The sequence below is a fragment of the Filicampus tigris genome, chromosome 17, assembly GCF_054856515.1.
Source record: "Filicampus tigris isolate MCC_2025a chromosome 17, RoL_Ftig_1.0, whole genome shotgun sequence".
Lineage (NCBI taxonomy): Eukaryota > Metazoa > Chordata > Actinopteri > Syngnathiformes > Syngnathidae > Filicampus > Filicampus tigris.
In genome coordinates, this window is record NC_141233.1 from 15,455,505 (window position 1) to 15,473,531 (window position 18,027).

General features: G+C 50.4%; 4 protein-coding genes and 1 pseudogene across 6 annotated transcripts; 1 reads left to right on the forward strand and 4 right to left on the reverse strand.

The window, feature by feature from the left end:
• Nucleotides 1-172: 172 nt before the first annotated feature.
• On the reverse strand, nt 173-3,954 carry LOC147133622 (claudin-4-like). 2 transcript variants are annotated; one of them, XM_086056991.1, is made up of 2 exons: nt 3,569-3,954; nt 173-3,419 (listed from the first exon to the last, which is right to left on the reverse strand). In XM_086056991.1, the coding sequence occupies exon 2, from the start codon at nt 2,395-2,397 to the stop codon at nt 1,429-1,431; it is 969 nt and encodes a 322-aa protein (XP_085913117.1). In that variant the 5' UTR covers nt 2,398-3,419; nt 3,569-3,954; the 3' UTR covers nt 173-1,428. The 2 variants fall into 2 exon arrangements, with proteins under 2 accessions (XP_085913117.1, XP_085913118.1); XM_086056992.1 differs by having other exon boundaries at nt 173-2,376; nt 3,569-3,953.
• A 278-nt stretch (nt 3,955-4,232) lies between these two features.
• Nucleotides 4,233-6,296, reverse strand: LOC147133623 (claudin-4-like). Its single transcript, XM_086056993.1, has 2 exons — nt 5,984-6,296; nt 4,233-5,400 (listed from the first exon to the last, which is right to left on the reverse strand). The coding sequence occupies exons 1-2, from the start codon at nt 6,221-6,223 to the stop codon at nt 5,083-5,085; spliced, it is 558 nt and encodes a 185-aa protein (XP_085913119.1). The 5' UTR covers nt 6,224-6,296; the 3' UTR covers nt 4,233-5,082.
• A 1,184-nt stretch (nt 6,297-7,480) lies between these two features.
• On the reverse strand, nt 7,481-8,275 carry LOC147133624 (claudin-like protein ZF-A89). Its single transcript, XM_086012792.1, has one exon. The coding sequence runs from the start codon at nt 8,230-8,232 to the stop codon at nt 7,600-7,602; it is 633 nt and encodes a 210-aa protein (XP_085868918.1). The 5' UTR covers nt 8,233-8,275; the 3' UTR covers nt 7,481-7,599.
• Nucleotides 8,184-9,869, forward strand: LOC147133625 (claudin-4 pseudogene; annotated as a pseudogene). Its single transcript, XR_015081884.1, has 2 exons — nt 8,184-8,870; nt 9,010-9,869. The product of XR_015081884.1 is annotated as a claudin-4 pseudogene (transcript).
• A 2,492-nt stretch (nt 9,870-12,361) lies between these two features.
• On the reverse strand, nt 12,362-13,554 carry LOC147133626 (claudin-4-like). Its single transcript, XM_086012790.1, has one exon. The coding sequence runs from the start codon at nt 13,450-13,452 to the stop codon at nt 12,808-12,810; it is 645 nt and encodes a 214-aa protein (XP_085868916.1). The 5' UTR covers nt 13,453-13,554; the 3' UTR covers nt 12,362-12,807.
• Between the last annotated feature and the right edge of the window lie 4,473 nt (nt 13,555-18,027).

The window sequence follows — 18,027 nt, forward strand, 5'->3', positions numbered from 1 at the left end:
TTTGCCCATAGGTAACTAGAGAACACGGAAGAGCAACGTCAAAAGGTATTATGATGCGACGAGTGAAACCATTTTGGCGTTCGCAAAGACAGCAGCAGACTTTCTGTCAAACCAGTTTGGCCGGCCGCAAGCAAAACTGATCAGACTTCAGGCCTCGCGAGCACCTGCCATCTTCTCCGCTCATATTTATTGGCCTTCATTCAAAATACATCCGGTCCAAAAGTAAACGATTCAAAACATTCACGGTTACACTCGTTCAAGGTTTACTGCAAACATTTTATACAAGTGCACATTGATGTGTCTAGGATGTTTCGGGGATGGGGGGGGGGGGGGGTGTCTTACTAAATCACAAAGAACAGTCTGGTCTGGTCAGGAAAAAAAAAACATTTTGCTATCAGGTTAAGAGTTAAAAATATCACATTTTCATTTCAATATAAAATCACCCATTGTCAAACAGGAACAGGAAATGCAGTTGAAGACAGAGTTGAGGTCAGGTTTCACAGAACACAACAAAGACACAAAAGACCAAAGAAAACATCAACTACAGTTGGGTCAAGTCAAGATTTAGTCCAGGAAGAACTTGGGACGCAATAAATAGTTTGTCTAGGTCTTTGATGTCTCTTCCTCTTCACCACAGCGCGTCATCCTTTTCCATGTAAACCTGCATCTTCCTCTCTCAACGCCAAGTGCCCTCATGTCTTCCCTCACGTCATCTGTCAAGCCTCGCTTAGGTCTTCCCCGACCTGTCTTGCTCCATCCTCACCATCCTTCTACCAATATACTCACTCGGTCTCCTCTGGACGTGTCCAAACCATGGAAGACCAGTCCTTCCAAAAGATCTCATGTAACCTTGGCAGTCCCTCGCATGAACTCTGTACTAACCCTATCCGACCTGCTCGCCCCTAAAGAGAAACCTCAACGTCTACTTCCTGTTGTCTCTCCAGTGCCGCTGTCTCCAAGCAGTGCGTCATCAATATCATATTAAAGTCTTTGATGCATGCGGTTGAGAGTTATTCGTCCAGGGCAATGGTGGGGCTCAGGTCTTTGGTGTATCAAGTCCCACATCAAACGTAGGGCCAGGTTAGTCAAGTTAGTGTTAGGGTTCGGCATCAAAAAGTAGGACTTTCAAGGATTAAACAGTCGGTTTAGGTCTTTGATGTGTATAAGTAAGAATTAGTCCAGGTCAATGGTTGGCGTTTGATCCGTCAAATAGAGTTAGTTCATGCCAAAGAGACAGCTAGTCCAGGTCGGTGATGTACCATACGTCACACGTTGATTCGGGTATTTGATTTGGGACTTTGAAGTATTAAAAGGTTGGTCTAGGTCTTTGGAGTCGACAGATAAGAGTTAGTCCAGATCAACAGTAGGACTTTGATCTGTCATGTCAAAGAGACAACGAGTTCAGATCTTTGGTGTGTCAGGTCGAGGTCAGAGGTAGGTCTTTGAAGGGTTGGAGGATGCATCTTCATGTTGGCTCCCATCAGAGTCCAAAGTCTTGTTGTGGTCCTGCTTGTCTGGCTTCAGGTGAGACTCGGCAGACGGGGTGTCGCTTTGCGGCGAGTCGATTCGCTTCAGCTGAGACTTTGTGGACGGCGCCCAGGACCTCTCCGAGTTCTGTCCGACGTGACCCCAGGCGGTCCCGCCGGGCGGCTCGGACTTGGCGGAAGCCGGCCGGTAGCTGGGAGGTCCACTGAAAATGGTCCCGGTGGGCCTCGTGGCTGGAACCCTGCGGAGGGAGCCTGTGGACGAGCGGACCATCAGGTATCGAACGGACGGGCTCTTGTCGGCGCTCTGCGCTTCGAGGGGGCACGCGGAGCTGATGAACAGCCCCCCTCCCAGGATCAGCAGGATGGACGCCCCCCAGCCAATGTAGAGGCAGGCGCCAATCTCACGGCGCTGAGCGTCGACGGCTGCGCTGTAGAACTTGCGGACCACAGCGCCGGCCGCCCACGAGGTGGGAATCAAACACAGCAATCCCGCTAGTATCAGAACCGCCCCTGCTGCCACCGCCACCCTGCCTTTGGAGCCGGACCCCTCCCGGTCCAGGAAGCGGGTGCACTTGCCCCCGACGAAGGCCAGGATGAGACCGGCGGCGCCGGTCACCGCCGCCAGCACGGTGAGGGCGCGGGCCGCCTGCAGGTCGGCGCTCAGCGCCAACATGGACTCGTACGGCTTGCATTGGATCTGGCCTGTGCTCTGGACCACGCAGCTCATCCAGATGCCTTCCCAGATGGTCTGCGACGTCACGATGGTGCTGCCCACGAACGCCGTCACCCGCCACATGGGCAGCAGGCAGCTGATGATCACGCCCGCCCAGCCCAGCAGGCACAGGCCGCTCCCCAGCAGCTGCGTGCCCGTCGACGCCATGACGACCGCCTGCGCCGGAGGACCAGACATCGGTTATCGGAGGAGCAGAATGTTTGTGCGTGGTGTTTGCCTGACGCGGATCGGCTAGTCGTTGGTGGTCGGTTAGAGTTCGACTATGGAACTGCGGGCGGCGAAATGGAATATTCGGACAATCAATTATTCTAACGACAAATTGCTATGGCTGCATATAACGATTTTTGGGGGATAATACATTAAACTGGCTTTTATTTTGCCCATGAATTGATGATGATTCAGTCCGTACCATCTGTCAGAAAATCGGCGGCAAAAATGTTGACCGTCGTTTTCCAAAGTCAAAGCAGATGTTTGCCAAGATCTTTCCGGGCGGACGACAGAAATCGGAGAATATTTTCTGCTGAGAGGCTGGAATCAATTGAGACAGTACTGTCAATCGATTACAAAAATAGTTGCTGATCAATTTAAATGTCAATTGCTGCCGATTCATTGTTGCACCTCTAGATGGGACAGGACAAAACATCATTTCGTCGCTGTCCTGTGAAAAACACTTATGTGCATTTTTTTTTCAATGTTCTTATTTTTACGTTGAATGGCGTTTCCGCATTACAGACATCGCATTAACGTGAAAATTACTTTTTTTTTTTTTACAAAATTGGACATTAATGCTTTTCACAGGATAGCGACGATTTGAGCGCCGTGTGGATGTTTGCTTCCAGTTACCGGAAAATCATTGAAGTTGAACAATCACAAGCAAGGATCTCCAGAAAATCGCTGGTTCAACGGGCAAGTTTGTCCCACACCAATAATTCATTCGACACGTTCGCAAACATGGCGTCAATTAACAACTTCCAGTGAGAGCATCTCTGTGACGTCTTCGCCGCAACACTTCGCGGGAAGACTCGAGCGTTCACTCGATTCAGAGTCGGCCACTTGCGGATGTCCGAGCTGACGGCGCCCGCTAAGCTGGAAAAACCTGAAATCATTTGCAACAAAGATGGAAGGCCCCCTGCCCCCTCCCCATGTTCCGATGTCCGAAGAGACATGATGTCCTCCCATGCCGATCGATTTTGCTTGTTCTTGGGGGCGAGTAGAAAAGAGAAAGAAAAGGTTGTGTTTGACATGTCAACATGCTGCCTGACTGTCACTACTGTCCTCTACTACTGAAAAGGAAACCAACCGCTCGACTGCAAGGATGACAATGGCTCATTTGTTTTCCACAACGCACCTCAGATGTCTTGTTGTTCTTCTTGGTGGGACGTGCTGCTGTTGGCGCTCCGCATGTGACGCGTGTTCTCCTCTCTGCTGTTTTTGTTGTCTGAAGCTCGTCCGCGGCGCGTCCTTCGCTTGGTGTCACCTGAGAGTGACTTCGCTGAAGGCGGGTGGAGGCGACCGCACCTGCTCTTTAGGGAGCTCAGGGGGCGGAGCCTCACACCACCACATCATCGCTTCCTGTTCCCTCCCTCACAGTGTGTGTGTGTGAGGTATATTTTGAATAATCTGTAATCCATCTATTGAGTTGCCATCTGTGGGGGGGGGGCGCTCACCTTCTTTAATGTGGCCCACCGAGCGTTTACACAATTAAGAGTCCTGTAAATTAATTCCAAATTTGCAGGGGTTTTTTTTTTTTCATTTGGTTCGTTAAAATGTATTGATTCATAATTTTTTTTTTTTTTTTTTTTTTAGTCATTCATCTAACTGAACGGCCACTTAAATGACTGAAAATCTACACTGGCAGTAGTTGAATACGGTAATTGTTGAATTGATCAATGTGAATATACCGTCAAGCACTTGTGTCTCATCTGGCGCCCCCAAGTGATTGGGAGGAGAAATTGCTATGACTTTGAATGTGATTGGTTACTTGTCACTGTAAAATACAAGTGCGGCAAAGCTGACAATAATGTTCTTTTATTTACAAGTAATTATATTTTAAAACATGCATTTTAAAAAATATATAAATACAGAATACGGCTATGTAGACATGTAAGTTGAAACCTGCAGTCCATAATAGTGATGATGATGATGACGTGGCCCGCAACTTAAATGAATGTCCCCAAGATACAAACCCCAAATTGTGTTTGAGTGTTTTAATCTATGTACTTTATAAAACGGAGCCATAACAACATTTAGTGGAATGTAAGGAATGAAATGTAAGTCTGATTGAGTGCTGCAATCCAATTGGGTGTGATGTTCCTTCTGCAGTGCCTGCTTTGGCCACCGGAGGCAGCACTGTATAATACAGTCATGCAGACATAAACAAAGAAGTATAGATTTCTTCTTTCTCTTCTATTGTAAGTAAAATGCTGTGACATTTGTCATTTTATTCATAGAGGGTAAATAATATATGCATGTGTGTATTGTTTTATCTGTCTGCATGTGTTGTTCCACCATTTGTGTTCAAATGTCTCAGATCTAAGAAAACCATTATCAACATTAACTGTTAGCATGAAACTAACATTTCCCATTCATGCTAGCGTTAAGCTAGCGGGCCTGTCTCAAGCAACTAGTATTCTCGTTTTAAATACAAAACACAGCCTTTGACAGCCAACCGCGAGAACCATTAACGCTTGCACCTGACTCCACTACTGGTCTCCTCCTTGTCTTTCTTCACGTGACCTCAACAGTTTTTGCTACATTACTGATCAACGGTGCAATTTGTGCACGAAACGCATGTTGGAAAAGCTGCCACCAAAACTAGAAAAGTCCACAAAGCGAATCGGCGTGCTGAGATCGAGAACGCCGTCAGCACGTGTAGACGGAGCACACGAGCACCCCGCCGATGATGAGCAGCGCCCCCGATGCCCAACCCACGTAGATGGAGGCGCCCAGCTCGCCGCGGCGCTCCTCGGAGGGCAGCGGGTCGAAGAAGCCCGTGATGATGGCGTGGGCCGACAAGCTGACGGGAATCACGCACAGGACGCCGGCCAGCACGAAGGCCACGCCCGCCGACAGGCCCACGTTGTTCTTGGTGGGCCAATCGTGGCGCAGGAAGGTGGTGCAGCGGGCGCCCAGCACGCTCAGCCCCACCGCCAGTGCGCCCACCGCCAGTGACACGCACACCTGCGGGAAGGCCTCAACACATTTAGCACTAGTACACTCTTTGCGCCATACCCGAAGACAATTCAGCGCACCACTAGTACACATTTTCCTAATTAGCGCCACTTTTGGCTTAGCACAGGGACCTCAAGCTGTCATGTTGAAGCATTTATGGAAATAAAAAATGTATTCCATGTTCTTCATATCCAAGTTCCAGCTACTCAAAATAGGGCAAAGTTGGCATTGCAGGAGGTGTCACTACAGCAGCAAAAATGACAACTGTGTGCTTCTATACAACTAATGCCACTCTCAAACTAGCACCAAACACTTCACTTCAACTCAACTTGCGCACAGTTTTGCCTCACTAGTAACATGTAGCTGCCCTAATATGCAAAAGTAAGCCAAAGTTGTCCAACTAGTTCAGAGACGTGTACATGGATGGATGGATGGTTTATTCATCCAGAAGGAAAATACTCTCATGGAGAAATTCGCTTGTGTCTTGCAGCAGTGGAGAAAAACGTGGCCCGTGGTAAGGCAAAGCGCAACCAATCGTCTTGCTTTTGTGGGCCACTCATGCTCGTGCTCGTAGGTGCGCGCGTATACGCACCAGCGCCCGGGAGGCCTGCAGGTCGCGAGGCAGAGCCAGGACGGAGTCGTAGGCCTTGCACTGCGCGTGTCCCGTGCTCTGGATGACGCAGTTCATCCACAAGCCTTCCCAGAAAACCTGCGCCGTCACGATGTTGGAGCCCACGAAGGCCGTCACCTTCCAGGCGGGCAGCCCGCAGATCAGACCCGTGCCCAGCAGACCCAGCAGGCCCAGCAGCACGCCCAGCAGCTGCGTTCGCATCGTCCTCTTCTTAATGCTCCGAAAATCGGCAATGCTTGGACACGCCCACCCGAGCCAGCCCGAGTCAGGTGGATTCTCGCCCGAATGCAAACAAAGCAGGGAGGACGACACCTCATCTTTCTGGCTCGACCTGATTCTTCACAAAAACCGGAGGAGGAGCAAGAAACAGCCAAAAGAAACCTTAGACGCTCCAAACAAAAACACATTGTCTGTCTGCCTGCTAAACACAAGCGTTAAGAAAAACAGCAATGACGAATGGAGGACTCCTATAAGCGCAAATATTTACTCAATTTCACACTTCAAAGACGCCAAAAGATGCTTTGTCGTGTTTTAGTCTTCTGTATTTTGATTTCGTATTATCCCACATTTGATCACTTCTGTAGCTTTTTTCCACCATCTCGCTCAAGTCTGACTTGTTTCGTGACAATGCCCACTATGTCATTCCCCTCCAGTCCCGTAGAAGGCAGTAACGAGCATCACAAAGCGAATGTCGAGCGCCACACGCAAACTGACGAGCCAGAATAGCGCCAGCTGCTGGATTGCTCAGCCCATTGCCTTCAATGCAAGCAGCTTGGGCCAACAGCTGGGAAAATGACTTCAAGTGTCACACGAACACAGGAACTTGTATAGCCTGAGAATTGTACAAAAAGTTGAGGCAAGCTTGAAATTCTTTGGAAATAGTGAAGTTTGTAAACGTGCCACAAGCACACAGACGATTGCCTTTCATGATTCACGTTGGTTGGCGCTTAACCGCCATTAACAATCAAGTGCACTTGCTGCATACTTGAGCAAAGCTCAAATCAAAAAGTTCAACGTAAAGCGGCCAACACGCATGTTAGCACCACATTTTGGAGCCTTTCAAGCTGTTGTAAAAAGTGCGATTTTGGAAGGGCTTTTAAGTGGACGAAATCAAGCTAACGTGGCCACAACACATTACTGTTGGCTCTTAAAACACTTGACATTTTGCTCAATATTCTTACAAAGATTGCAGCAGTTAAACGCCAACAAGCCAAGGCATTTTAAAGCAGATTCGCTTGCAGTCAAATTGACTGACAATCGCTACATGGAGGACTTGATCCACGATAAGGCGCAAACCAACATATTTAAATGAACACCAGAGGAATTAAAAGGCGCAGCCAGGAGGTGATCTGATTCAAAGTGACAGTTTAACAGTGTGCGCCATAAACGCATATTTGATGCTTCTCATTGAAGCCACTTCATGAGTGGGCTGTTAAATTAAAGAGGAAACCAGGTGGCTACAATTTAAAAAGTGACATTTATTAAAAATAAAAACAATTCATACGAGCTCATCTAAAAAAAAAAAAAAATTAAATTAAAAAAAGAAAAATAAACGTTGCAGAGCGTGGCAGCAGGAGTCAAACATAGGCCCCACCGCTGGCGGCCGAGCGCGGCGCAGAGTATTTGACCGAGTAAGCGGCGTCCCGGCGGGAGGCGCACTGGCAGCACAGCAGCGCCCCCCCGATCAGCAGCAAGCCGGCCGAGCCCCAGCCGACGAAGAGCGCGGCCCCCAGCTCCCGCCTCTGCGCGTCGCCCAGCATCGGACTGTAGAAGTCGCGGATGACCACGTGGGCTGACCACGACACGGGGATGAGCAGCAGGACGCCGCCCGCCAAGCACAGGACGCCCGCCGCCGCCGCCACGCGAGCCTTGTGCGCCCGCTCCTCCAGGCAGTTGGTGCACTTGCCGCCGGCGCCGGCCAGCAGCAGGCCCAGCAGCGCCAGCAGGATGGCGACCACCACCAGGGCGCGCGCCGCCTGCAGGTCGCGGGGCAGCGCCAGCATGGAGTCGTACACCTTGCACTGCATCTGGCCCGTGCTCTGCTTGACGCAGTTCATCCACAGGCCCTCCCAGAACACCTGCGCCGTCACGATGTTGCTGCCCACGAACGCCGACACCTTCCACATGGGCAGCGCGCACGTCACGATGGCGCCCAAGAAGCCCACCGTCACCAGGAACGCGGCCAACAGCTGCAGGCCCACAGACGACATCTCGGTGCGTTGGTGCTGGAGCGCGAGGATGCTGAGCGACCCCCACCTTTGCTACTTAAGCACCTGGCAGGGTCCCGCTGATTGGCTGGCAGCCTTAACGGAGATTGGAAACACCTGGGGAGGCCACTCAGGCATCTGCTAATTGCCGTTCGCCCATCTGCGTCTGCTTGAATCACATATGGTTCAGAAATGTAGTTTATACTGAGAAATAACACTTTTAACAGTATACAGTAAATTTAAAGTTAATTCCTCTATTTAAGTTCTTTTGTTAGAATATATTATTTACTTTTATCTTTGCAGAATTATTATTTACACATTCATTCGCTTGCATTTGCCCAAATCCTGCTAGCTCCTGATTGGTCGGTTTTAGTCAAGTGATAGAATGTGTCAGGAAGTACGGGACTGCACTGAACTGTAGACTGTTTTCTACAGTAAATGCAGTCCTCCAAAATTTCAAAAGGAAACTTTAAACTTTCACGTCTTTGTTTTGATTTCCGCAGTTTTAAATTGATTTATTATCATCCATCAGATTAAAAAAAAAAAAAAAAATTCTGATACCGATGTTCGTCAAAAAGCCACAAAGGTCACAATGGCAAGCGGGAGTGACAAAGAAACGTGTGCGAGCCAGAGAGTGAGAAGTAAGGACGACATAATATTTTTTTACACATTTACAAGGAGTAAAAGTCTGTTTTTCAGATTTTCACCGACTGCGAGTGCGGACCGTATCCTCGGTGATAAAGTGCCGTTGACTGCCTTTGTCTTTGTGGCCTCATGCAGGGTCAGTGGTTGTGGGCGTGGCCCGGTGACAGAGGCGCAGACCACCCACGGCAGTGGGAGAGGGCCGGCCGTACATAAGGGCCCCTCCGCGGCGGGGGCCGCTCACTCGGCGATGGCGTCTCTGGGCCTGCAGGTTCTGGGCATCGGGCTGGCGGCGCTGGGCTGGACCGGCATCATCCTGGCGTGCGCGCTGCCCATGTGGAAGGTGTCGGCGTTCGTGGGCAACAACATCGTGGTGGCGCAGGCCATCTGGGAGGGCCTGTGGATGACGTGCGTGGTGCAGAGCACGGGCCAGATGCAGTGCAAGGTGTACGACTCGCTGCTGGCGCTGCCCCCCGACCTGCAGGCGGCGCGCGCCATGGTGGTCATCGCCATCCTCCTGGCGCTGCTGGGCCTGCTGCTGTCGGTGGCGGGCGCCAAGTGCACCACCTGCGTGGAGCAGCGCAGCGCCAAGGCCCGGGTGGCGGCGGCGGCCGGCGTCTTCTTGGCGCTGAGCGGCGCCCTGTGCCTGGTGACGGCCTCGCTGCCCGCCAGCGCCGTCATCCGCGACTTCTACAACCCGGCCGTGCCCGACGCCCAGAGGAGGGAGTTGGGCGCCTGCCTCTACGTGGGCTGGGGGGCTTCGGGACTGCTGCTGACCGGGGGCGCCCTCCTGTGCTGCCGGTGCCCGCCGCCATCGCCGTCGGGCGGGGAGCGATACGCCGCCGCCGCCGCCGCCGCCAAATACTCGGCTCCCAAAGCCGGGACCCCCGCCAAGGAGTTTGTGTGATTTTCTTCTTTTTGTTGTAATCTTTTTAAACGGCAGCACTTCCGTGTATTTGTTTCATGGAACAATAAACCTGTTTCGTATTCTCCTCTGACCGGCTTCTCTTTCATTGAGTGAACATCTAAAGCGGCCTTGCGGTCCTCGAGGGCCCCTATCCAGCCTGTTTTCCATGTTTCCCTCGAAACAGGTCACGGGAATCGGCAAAAGTTGAAGGCAGGCGACTTCAACAATCGACGTTTCAGCTTGATTAATAATAACCCAACGGATTCAGTCCGGTCCGGATCCAAGTGCAGTTGCCTCCATTCCAGGGGCGTTCCCAGAGGGGGCCAGGGTGGGCAGTGCCCACCCATGGACGCGCTCTGCCCACCCAAAGAAGAACTTGATGTAGTTCTGATGAATGGGATATAAAAAATTTCAAAAAACAAATCAACTTTTATTTGTTTAGCCCAAATCACAACAACAGTTACCTCAATTAAGGAGAAAACAAAACACGTTTTTAGGTGCGGTAGCCCTACGCTGGATTTCGACCTACTTGAGCATTGTAGCACTTTTTTGCCTCCCCAGGTAAGACTAACGCTCACCCACACCTGGCATCCTGGTAACACCACAGCTCCATTCAATGTTTGCCGTGAAAATCAATGAATACTGTTCAGCGCTATATGCTAACGCAAAGCTTTTCACCTTAAGTTAGCCATGAGCCGTTCACCAAGCAGGGTTTATGTTCCTTTCGATTGGACTGACTTGAGTAAGTACAATTTGCTTCTTTGCCAAATCTAAGTTACTTTCCAAAGTGAACAAATTGAAAATCCTTCAATCTGCTGCCTAAAACATTTGACAGCGCTTGCTAATATTGTGATTAGCTTCTTTCAAACTAGCGGCCCGCCACATTGTCTTTGGTGGCCCACTTACGCCTGTAAACTTTGTGTTTCTTGCTCAATACATTTTTTTTTCCTTTTCATTTCATTTAATTTGACCAGATCCCCTTTTCAACATAACTAAGTGTGTCCCGAGATATTGACTTGCCACTTCGATGAACAAAAGCGTCGTAAAGCAAGTGGCGATGGAGGCGGCGTCTTCCCGGCAGACGCGCCGGCGAGCATTCTTTTGGCGCGTCGAAGCGTTTCCCGGCGACGCCCGCGCCAACGCTCTTGTCCCCGTGACGGCTTGCTGAAATTTACCGAGCGGCCCGGACGCTGGCTCGCGCCCACAAACGCCGTCGCATGCTTCCCACTGAGAGACGCGCTTGTCCGTTCGGTGAAAGAAAGACAACAAAGTCAGCAGACGACCTTCCCTTCATGCATCTGCGACTTTCCTCCAAGTCAACCCAAACTTTTTTTTTTTCAAGAATATGTTCTATGCAAGCCCACTCGTTGAAACAAGGCATTCCGATCAATATTGCGTTTGTGGAATAAATGTGAATCCACCCGTTTTTAGACATCTCTGGGGGCGGCCATTTTGTCCTTTCTGTTGACTGAAAATGACATCGCAGTTGTTCAGAGCTCCGGTAACGACCAATCACGGCTCAGCTTTAGAAAACAGGCGAGCTGTGATTGGTGGTTATCTGAGCCCTGAGCAGTTGTGATGTCATTTTCAGTCGACAGAAGTGACAAAATGGCCGCCCCCAGAGATGGCTGAAAACGGGTGGATTTTGCTGCTTAACTTATATTCCACAAACGCAAAATTAATCAGAATTCAAGTAGTGGGCCTGCTGGGAATATATTCTTGAAAAAAATATGTTTGGGTTGACTTCCCGCTTCAAGCCAGCGCACCAGCCGCCCCTGCGACCAATCTTCAGTCCTGCTCGGGACACACAAGTGGCGACGCGCTTTTGAAGTGCTCCAAATCCGCTTGATCCCCTCTTTTCTTCATCAGCCTCAAATCACCCCACATCAATCCAAGATTTGCTTTCTGGCTTCACGGAGGGCAGCCGCAGGTCACCACGCACACACACACACGCACGTAGAAACCAAAAATGCACTTCGTGTTGCCCTTGAATACACGTCATGCTTTTGCCCAGGCTAAACCATACAGAAACTTGCAAACACAAAAAGAAGTGTCCTCCTCCTAATCTTGTTTTTGTCCTCCTCCTCCTTTCGTTTGATTTTTTTTTTTTTTTTTTTACCACCACACTGGCACGCGCGCACACACACGCACACGATGACAAGAGGCCGGAGGCAGCGGCGGCGGTCGTACGTTTGTCGTCGATCTGGTTTGGGTGCGGCTAGCAAGCTGGATGGAAAAGGCGTCTTTGTTCCGAAGTCCCCAAGAGTTGGCAAATACACGAGAAGGATTTTTACAAACGGCCAAACAATCAAAACACAAACGAAGCAAATAGCACGACGAACGTCGCTGCCTTTAATCACCGTCTTGTTGGCGTTTGGAGTCAACGCAGCGAAACTCGGGCGTCGACTGTTTGCCGAAGGCATCGGCGCTCTCCAAACGTGTGTTTGTGTGTGCGTGGGTGAGACGAGTGTGCGGATATCGATGGATGACATTCATCCTAATCGCCTGTGACGGTGTGCAACCGTCGACAGACGTTTGTTGAATGTGTTTGTGCGTGCCTGTGAATAAAGTGAGCGAGGCCAGTTGTGATTCGCAGATGAAATATTTATTTACATGTGCTCCCAAATGACACAAAAGAGGAGCTGGCATTTGCCAAAGTCAAACAAACAGGGCCGAAGGACAACCGGGACAAAAACGTTGGCGAGACAAACGAGCTTCCTGTGGGAGGAGCCCTCGTCAACTTGCTGCCTTTCGGGGCCGGCGGCGTCCCGGACAAGATGGCGGCCACGAAAGCGCGAGATGGCTCGTCGTCGCGACCGGCTATTCTTAACTATCCAATTTCACCGCAATGGTGGGAAAATTTTCTCAGTGTGTACTACTTTGCTCAATTATCTATGCCGGCGACGTGTAGTGGCAGGCGGAACAGTTCAAGGCTCTTGGAAGGTACATCATCGGCCCGCGGGTCCGCGTGTGCTTTGGTGGCGTTCCTTGACATTTGTTCTCACGCGAAAAGGCGCCGGCGCCGACGTCTAGACGTAGTCCTTTCCGGAGGCGGGCGCCGAGGCGTCGGAGCGCGCCGCCTTGTAGCGCGCCGTGTACGAGCCCTCGTCCTTGGGGGGGCAGTTGCTGCACAGCATGGCGCCGCCCACGATCATGAGGGCGGCCGCCCCCCAGCCGATGTAGAGGGCGGCGCCCAGCTCCCGCTTCTGGGCGCTGACCACCAGCGGGTTGTAGAAGTCCCGCACCACGCTGTGCGCCGTCCAGCACACGGGGATCAGCAGCAGCACGCCGGCCGCGATGAAGATCGCCCCGGCCGCCACGCCCACCTTGGCCTTGGAGGCCGGGTCCTCCACGCAGTTGGTGCACTTGCCGCCCGCCACCGCCAGCAGGATGGCCAGGATGCCCACCACGATGGCGATAACCACCAGGGCGCGCGCCGCCTGCAGGTCGGAGCTGAGCGCCAGCATGGAGTCGTAGACCTTGCACTGCATCTGGCCCGTGCTCTGCACCACGCAGCTCATCCAGATGCCCTCCCACATCGTCTGCGACGTCACGATGTTGCTGCCGATGAAGGCCGTCACGCGCCACATGGGCAGCGCGCACACCACGATGGCGCCGATCCAGCCGATCAGGCCCAGGGCGGCGCCCAGGATTTGGAAGCCCGCCGACACCATGGCGCAACGTCTGCTCTTCTTCTTCTTCTGTGCTTTCTCTGGCGGTCGGGCGTGAGGAGCCTGCGAGCGAGCAAGCCGGCCACTTTTTCTGTGTGGGGGAGGACGGGGCGGGGAGCGGCTACATATCTCTCGGCTCAAGGGGGCGGAGCCACGATGGGAAACGCCTCTAGCGGCGTCGGGGACCGAAACCCGTTTGTCCGGCCTCAAACAGGCTCGCACGGAGGCCTTTGAACAACAGGAAGCTAACTGCCAGCCCACTAACAATGAAGCAAGCCCAACCCCCAAATCCACCTGGCCCAGGTTTCTCCTGAAGGTGCACCAGCAATGTCCCCAGTGACTCACAACAGATCTTACCATATATGGCCGTTTCCTCAAACACATGACCGCAGGAGCGCACACACACACACACACATTCTCACAAAAGCCACACAATCGTTGTTTTTCAGACATAACAGAACAACGGAGATTTGTTCCTAATATTATGATCACCTCGTTCCCGTGACAAGTGTCAATCAAAGTCAAAATCCGAAAACAATAACAAGCCCGCAATACCCTGAACATTCCAAACGTACACAATTATGCAACTGTCAGAATGAGGCAGTGTTTGTTTTGATTCAGACTTTTGACTGCATCTTCAGTCAGAGCTGCTCCTAATATTTTGATCACCTTATTGGGTGTCATTATCAGTGCTGTGACGCGTGTCAATCAAAAGTGAGCTTGGAATACGAATAAAACAGGTTAATGAATCGACTTTAAGCGGAAGTCAACCCAAACGTATCTTTTTCAAGAATATGTTCCCAGCAGGCCCACTAGTTGAAACACGGCCTTCTGATTCATTTTGCGTTTGTGGAATATAGGTTAAGCAGCAAAATGCACTCATTTTTAGCCATCTCCGGGGGCGGCCATTTTGTCTTCTGTCGACTGAAAATGACATCACAACTGCTAACAACGACCAGTCACGGCTCAGTTTCAGAAAACAGGTCAGCCGTGATTGGTCGTTGTGAGCAGTTGTGATGTCATTTTCAGTCGACAGAAAACAAAATGGCCGCCCCCGCAGATGGCTAAAAACGAGTGGATTAACACTTATTCCACAAACGCAATATTTATCCGAATGCCCTTTTTCAACTAGTGGGCCTGCTGGGAACATATTCTTGAAAAAAAAATGTTTCAAATGCTCACCATCTACAGGCCTGCGGCGCCGACGCTGACGCTTCGCGAGGGCCTCACCTGCTGCCACAGCGCGTTGGCCCGCTCTGGCAAAAAATGGATCGCCGGGAACTGCAAACGGGCTTCAAAGGCAAGTGTGCGCATTTGTTTTCGTCTCTTAACAATTGAAATCGTATGATTTTTTTTTTTTTTTAAACGGCCTTTGAAAAGAAGTGTGCCGTGTGGCGTGAGCCACTCGCCGCTAGCATCACGCTGCTAGCCGCTAGCCTCAAGCAGCAGCCATTTGAAGCAATGACAGAGTCATCCATGAGCGGAATTTCTTACTCATATTCAATGAGTGATTGAACACGATTTGCTGTTATGTTGATAATGGTGAATCTGCATGCATGCTGAATGTTTACAAACTCTGTCTGGTTTTGTTAGTCAATGAAGCAGCCGGGAAGGACTCATACGCAGCACATTCTCGCATATCGCAAGAATGGCAAGACTGAGGTGGCCTACGTGAGAGACGACATGCCGGGTTTTAAGCGCATTTTTGTTCAAATACAAATCAATTGTAAATTCAAGTAAACGGCACCAGATAAAGATGTCAAATTTATCAGAAAGTTTGCACATTCTGGGCTTCATTCCCCAGAATGAGACAACACAGGACAAGTGACATCACACATCACAAATGGGTCCAAAGAAGAAGAAGAAAATAGCGTTCAGAGTGTCAGCCAAGGTCGCCTTTGAAGGGAGCTTGTCTTCTGCTTGGTGTGTTTGTGGAGGAAGGAAATGAAGCAAGTTCCTTTGTGAGCGACAAGATCAGAGCTCTGCAGAAGACAGAGCGCCATTCAGAAGCTCAGTGCCGACTTTGCTCAAGAAGGAGAAGATGGAGAAGGAGGAGGAGGAGGCCAGCCTGCTGGCGACTCATTCATCAAATCTTGTTGACAGTCGTGCACGTCCAGAGGCAGTCAACAGGGGGCGCCAGGCTGCGCAGCCGGCAGATGCGGTCGACGCCTCTCGTCATGGCGCCAAGCCTCCGTCCAGCTTGTTTATTGACTTTTGTTGAGTGCGCTCGTAAAATGTCCTCACAAAGAGTCTTTCATGTGCCCGCGGGCGGCCGTGAATTCCCCGGTGACCTTCCGAACCCTTCTGGAACCTTCCAGGAGCTTCCGAGTCCCTCGTGGCCTGATAGCGTCTGCCCAAACCAGCGCCCACAACAAGAAGCCTCCCGATCGCCCAGGCCTCGCTTTTGAAAAGCACATCAAACGTGACAACAAGCAACATGTGAACTTGTTCCATTGACAGTGATGTGCAACCTCCATTCAATCTGGATTGAACTCCACTTGGCACTACAGCTTCTTAGCATGCATCAAAACGCAACACATTCAACTGCAAGGCCACATGGGGGCGCTCTGTTCTTAAATCTGGCCCACTGAGCATTTACCGTTCACAGATTTGGATCCGATCCTCTTTGGATGAGACTTTCAGGATTCATATCAAGTTTTCAGCAGCTGAAAAACATTTGCAGACAGAGGCTTGCGTGCCCCAAGCAGAAAAGTGCAAGTTCCTCCACGCTTGCATCTCCTGTGGACTGGACTCCCTCAAAGGAGGTGAAAAGAGCTGCAGCTCATCTCATTCGCACCGCCCGCTGCAGCTCGGGCTCTGAGCACAACAAAGTGGTCAGGGGCAAGTGACTGCGCTTGTTTACACTGACCCCCGGGGGCAGCTACGCTACACTCAAGAAATGCTAACGGGATATCAACTCAAGCAGACTGGACTCCAATAGTGGAGGCCAGAGGTCAGTTCAAAGCAAACGCGGCAAAGCGGCATTTAGCTGTTAGGCCTCATCCAAATGGAAGACGTTGCCAGCAGAAGTGAAGTCGAGCTCATGTGAGAACGTTTCCTAGTCCAGGCCAAAAACAATTCCCTTATTCTCCTGCTTTCAATTGAGCTCTATGAAAACGTTTTTCAACTGGGGCTACGCATGGACGTTCTTTTAGTAAGCTGCCTTATATTTTTGGACTTTGCGTCTGAATGTCTTGTGTGCTATCATTTGACACGCTTTTAAAATATTGTACTATAAGTCATATAAAAGTTAGTTACCTCGTGTATAAAATGCGCTAAAGAAATAACGTCAAGCCTTGCCCGACATGATCAACCTGCGAGATTTGTTGCATTCATTTTCCCAGTTTTCCCGCAAAAAATCTGTTATTTGAAATCTATCTATTCATAGAACAACACAAGAATGTTAACGTTGCGTCAATATGCATCATGACGTAAACGTGTCGTTCTCGGCAGTGTTGTGTTTGGGTGTGGAATCGAAGGCGTTTACGAGCTGAGTCAAGGTTTCGATGACGCCGGAGAGCAATGAAGATTCCCAATAAAAACTTGTTATCTTCTTTCACGGCAGGGAGGCAGCCTGCTCGCCCTCTCGTTTGCTCGCTCGCTCCTCAAGCAAGCTCGATAAACTGTTTTTCCGGTCAAATTCAACGAGCACACTCACGCGCAAGGTGTTTGATCGCGTTGCAGTGTGCATGCCGGACCACCAGTTGGTGCTGTGGAACACACGAAAAAACATCTTCCAGGCTGCGAATCATTTGAATGTTTACAATTCAGTTAAAGTTGTTGCTGTGGGACAGCACGAGGATAACGTTGACGTCTAATCCCTATGCTTACGTGTTAGCATGTTAGCTTCATTCAAGAGGAAGAAATTGCGCATGGGGGGGGTGCGCATTTGTCTTTCTAGTATGTGCTCTGACATTGGCTGGTGACCATCGCATTTTTTTGTCACGTGAAACTGACGGCTTTGCAGTGTGCATGCCAGGCCATTAGGTGGCGGTAAACACAGAGGAATGATGCAGCCTCTAAAAGCAATTCCATCTTTTTTTGTGACTAGTCCAAACAAGCCTGGCGGGTCGGCCATTGTTCTGCTTGGCTGTCACTACGCGGCGTTGTCATGATCACCACGTGTTGACGTTTGAAACAGTGGCGACAAGTTTTACAACCTGACCCACAGCCTGGGGTCTCACACGTTAGCTTTAGCCAATGTGACACATTGTCGTGTCGACAAACAAGTTAGCAGTTAAATGCTAGCTTTCACTTACTTCTCACGTAGGTTGCATGAGACAACTACAGAGAGGAACTTTGAACTTCCTACTAAACATTGAGACAGAAATTACTTTTGCCAAACAGACACACAGTTTCACTTCAGAGTACTTGAGGCAATGATGGAAGTCAGGGCCAGGAAGGCCTGGACGCCATCAGAAGCACTGACCTACATTTATCAGCTAAATTTGAATATTTGGTCCAGAAAATTGTATTGATGTATTCATTGTAGTCTGTTCTGTTCACTAGAATCGGAATCAGAATCATCTTTCGTTGGGTCGTATAAACACATAAACATTTTAATCTGATAATTTGATT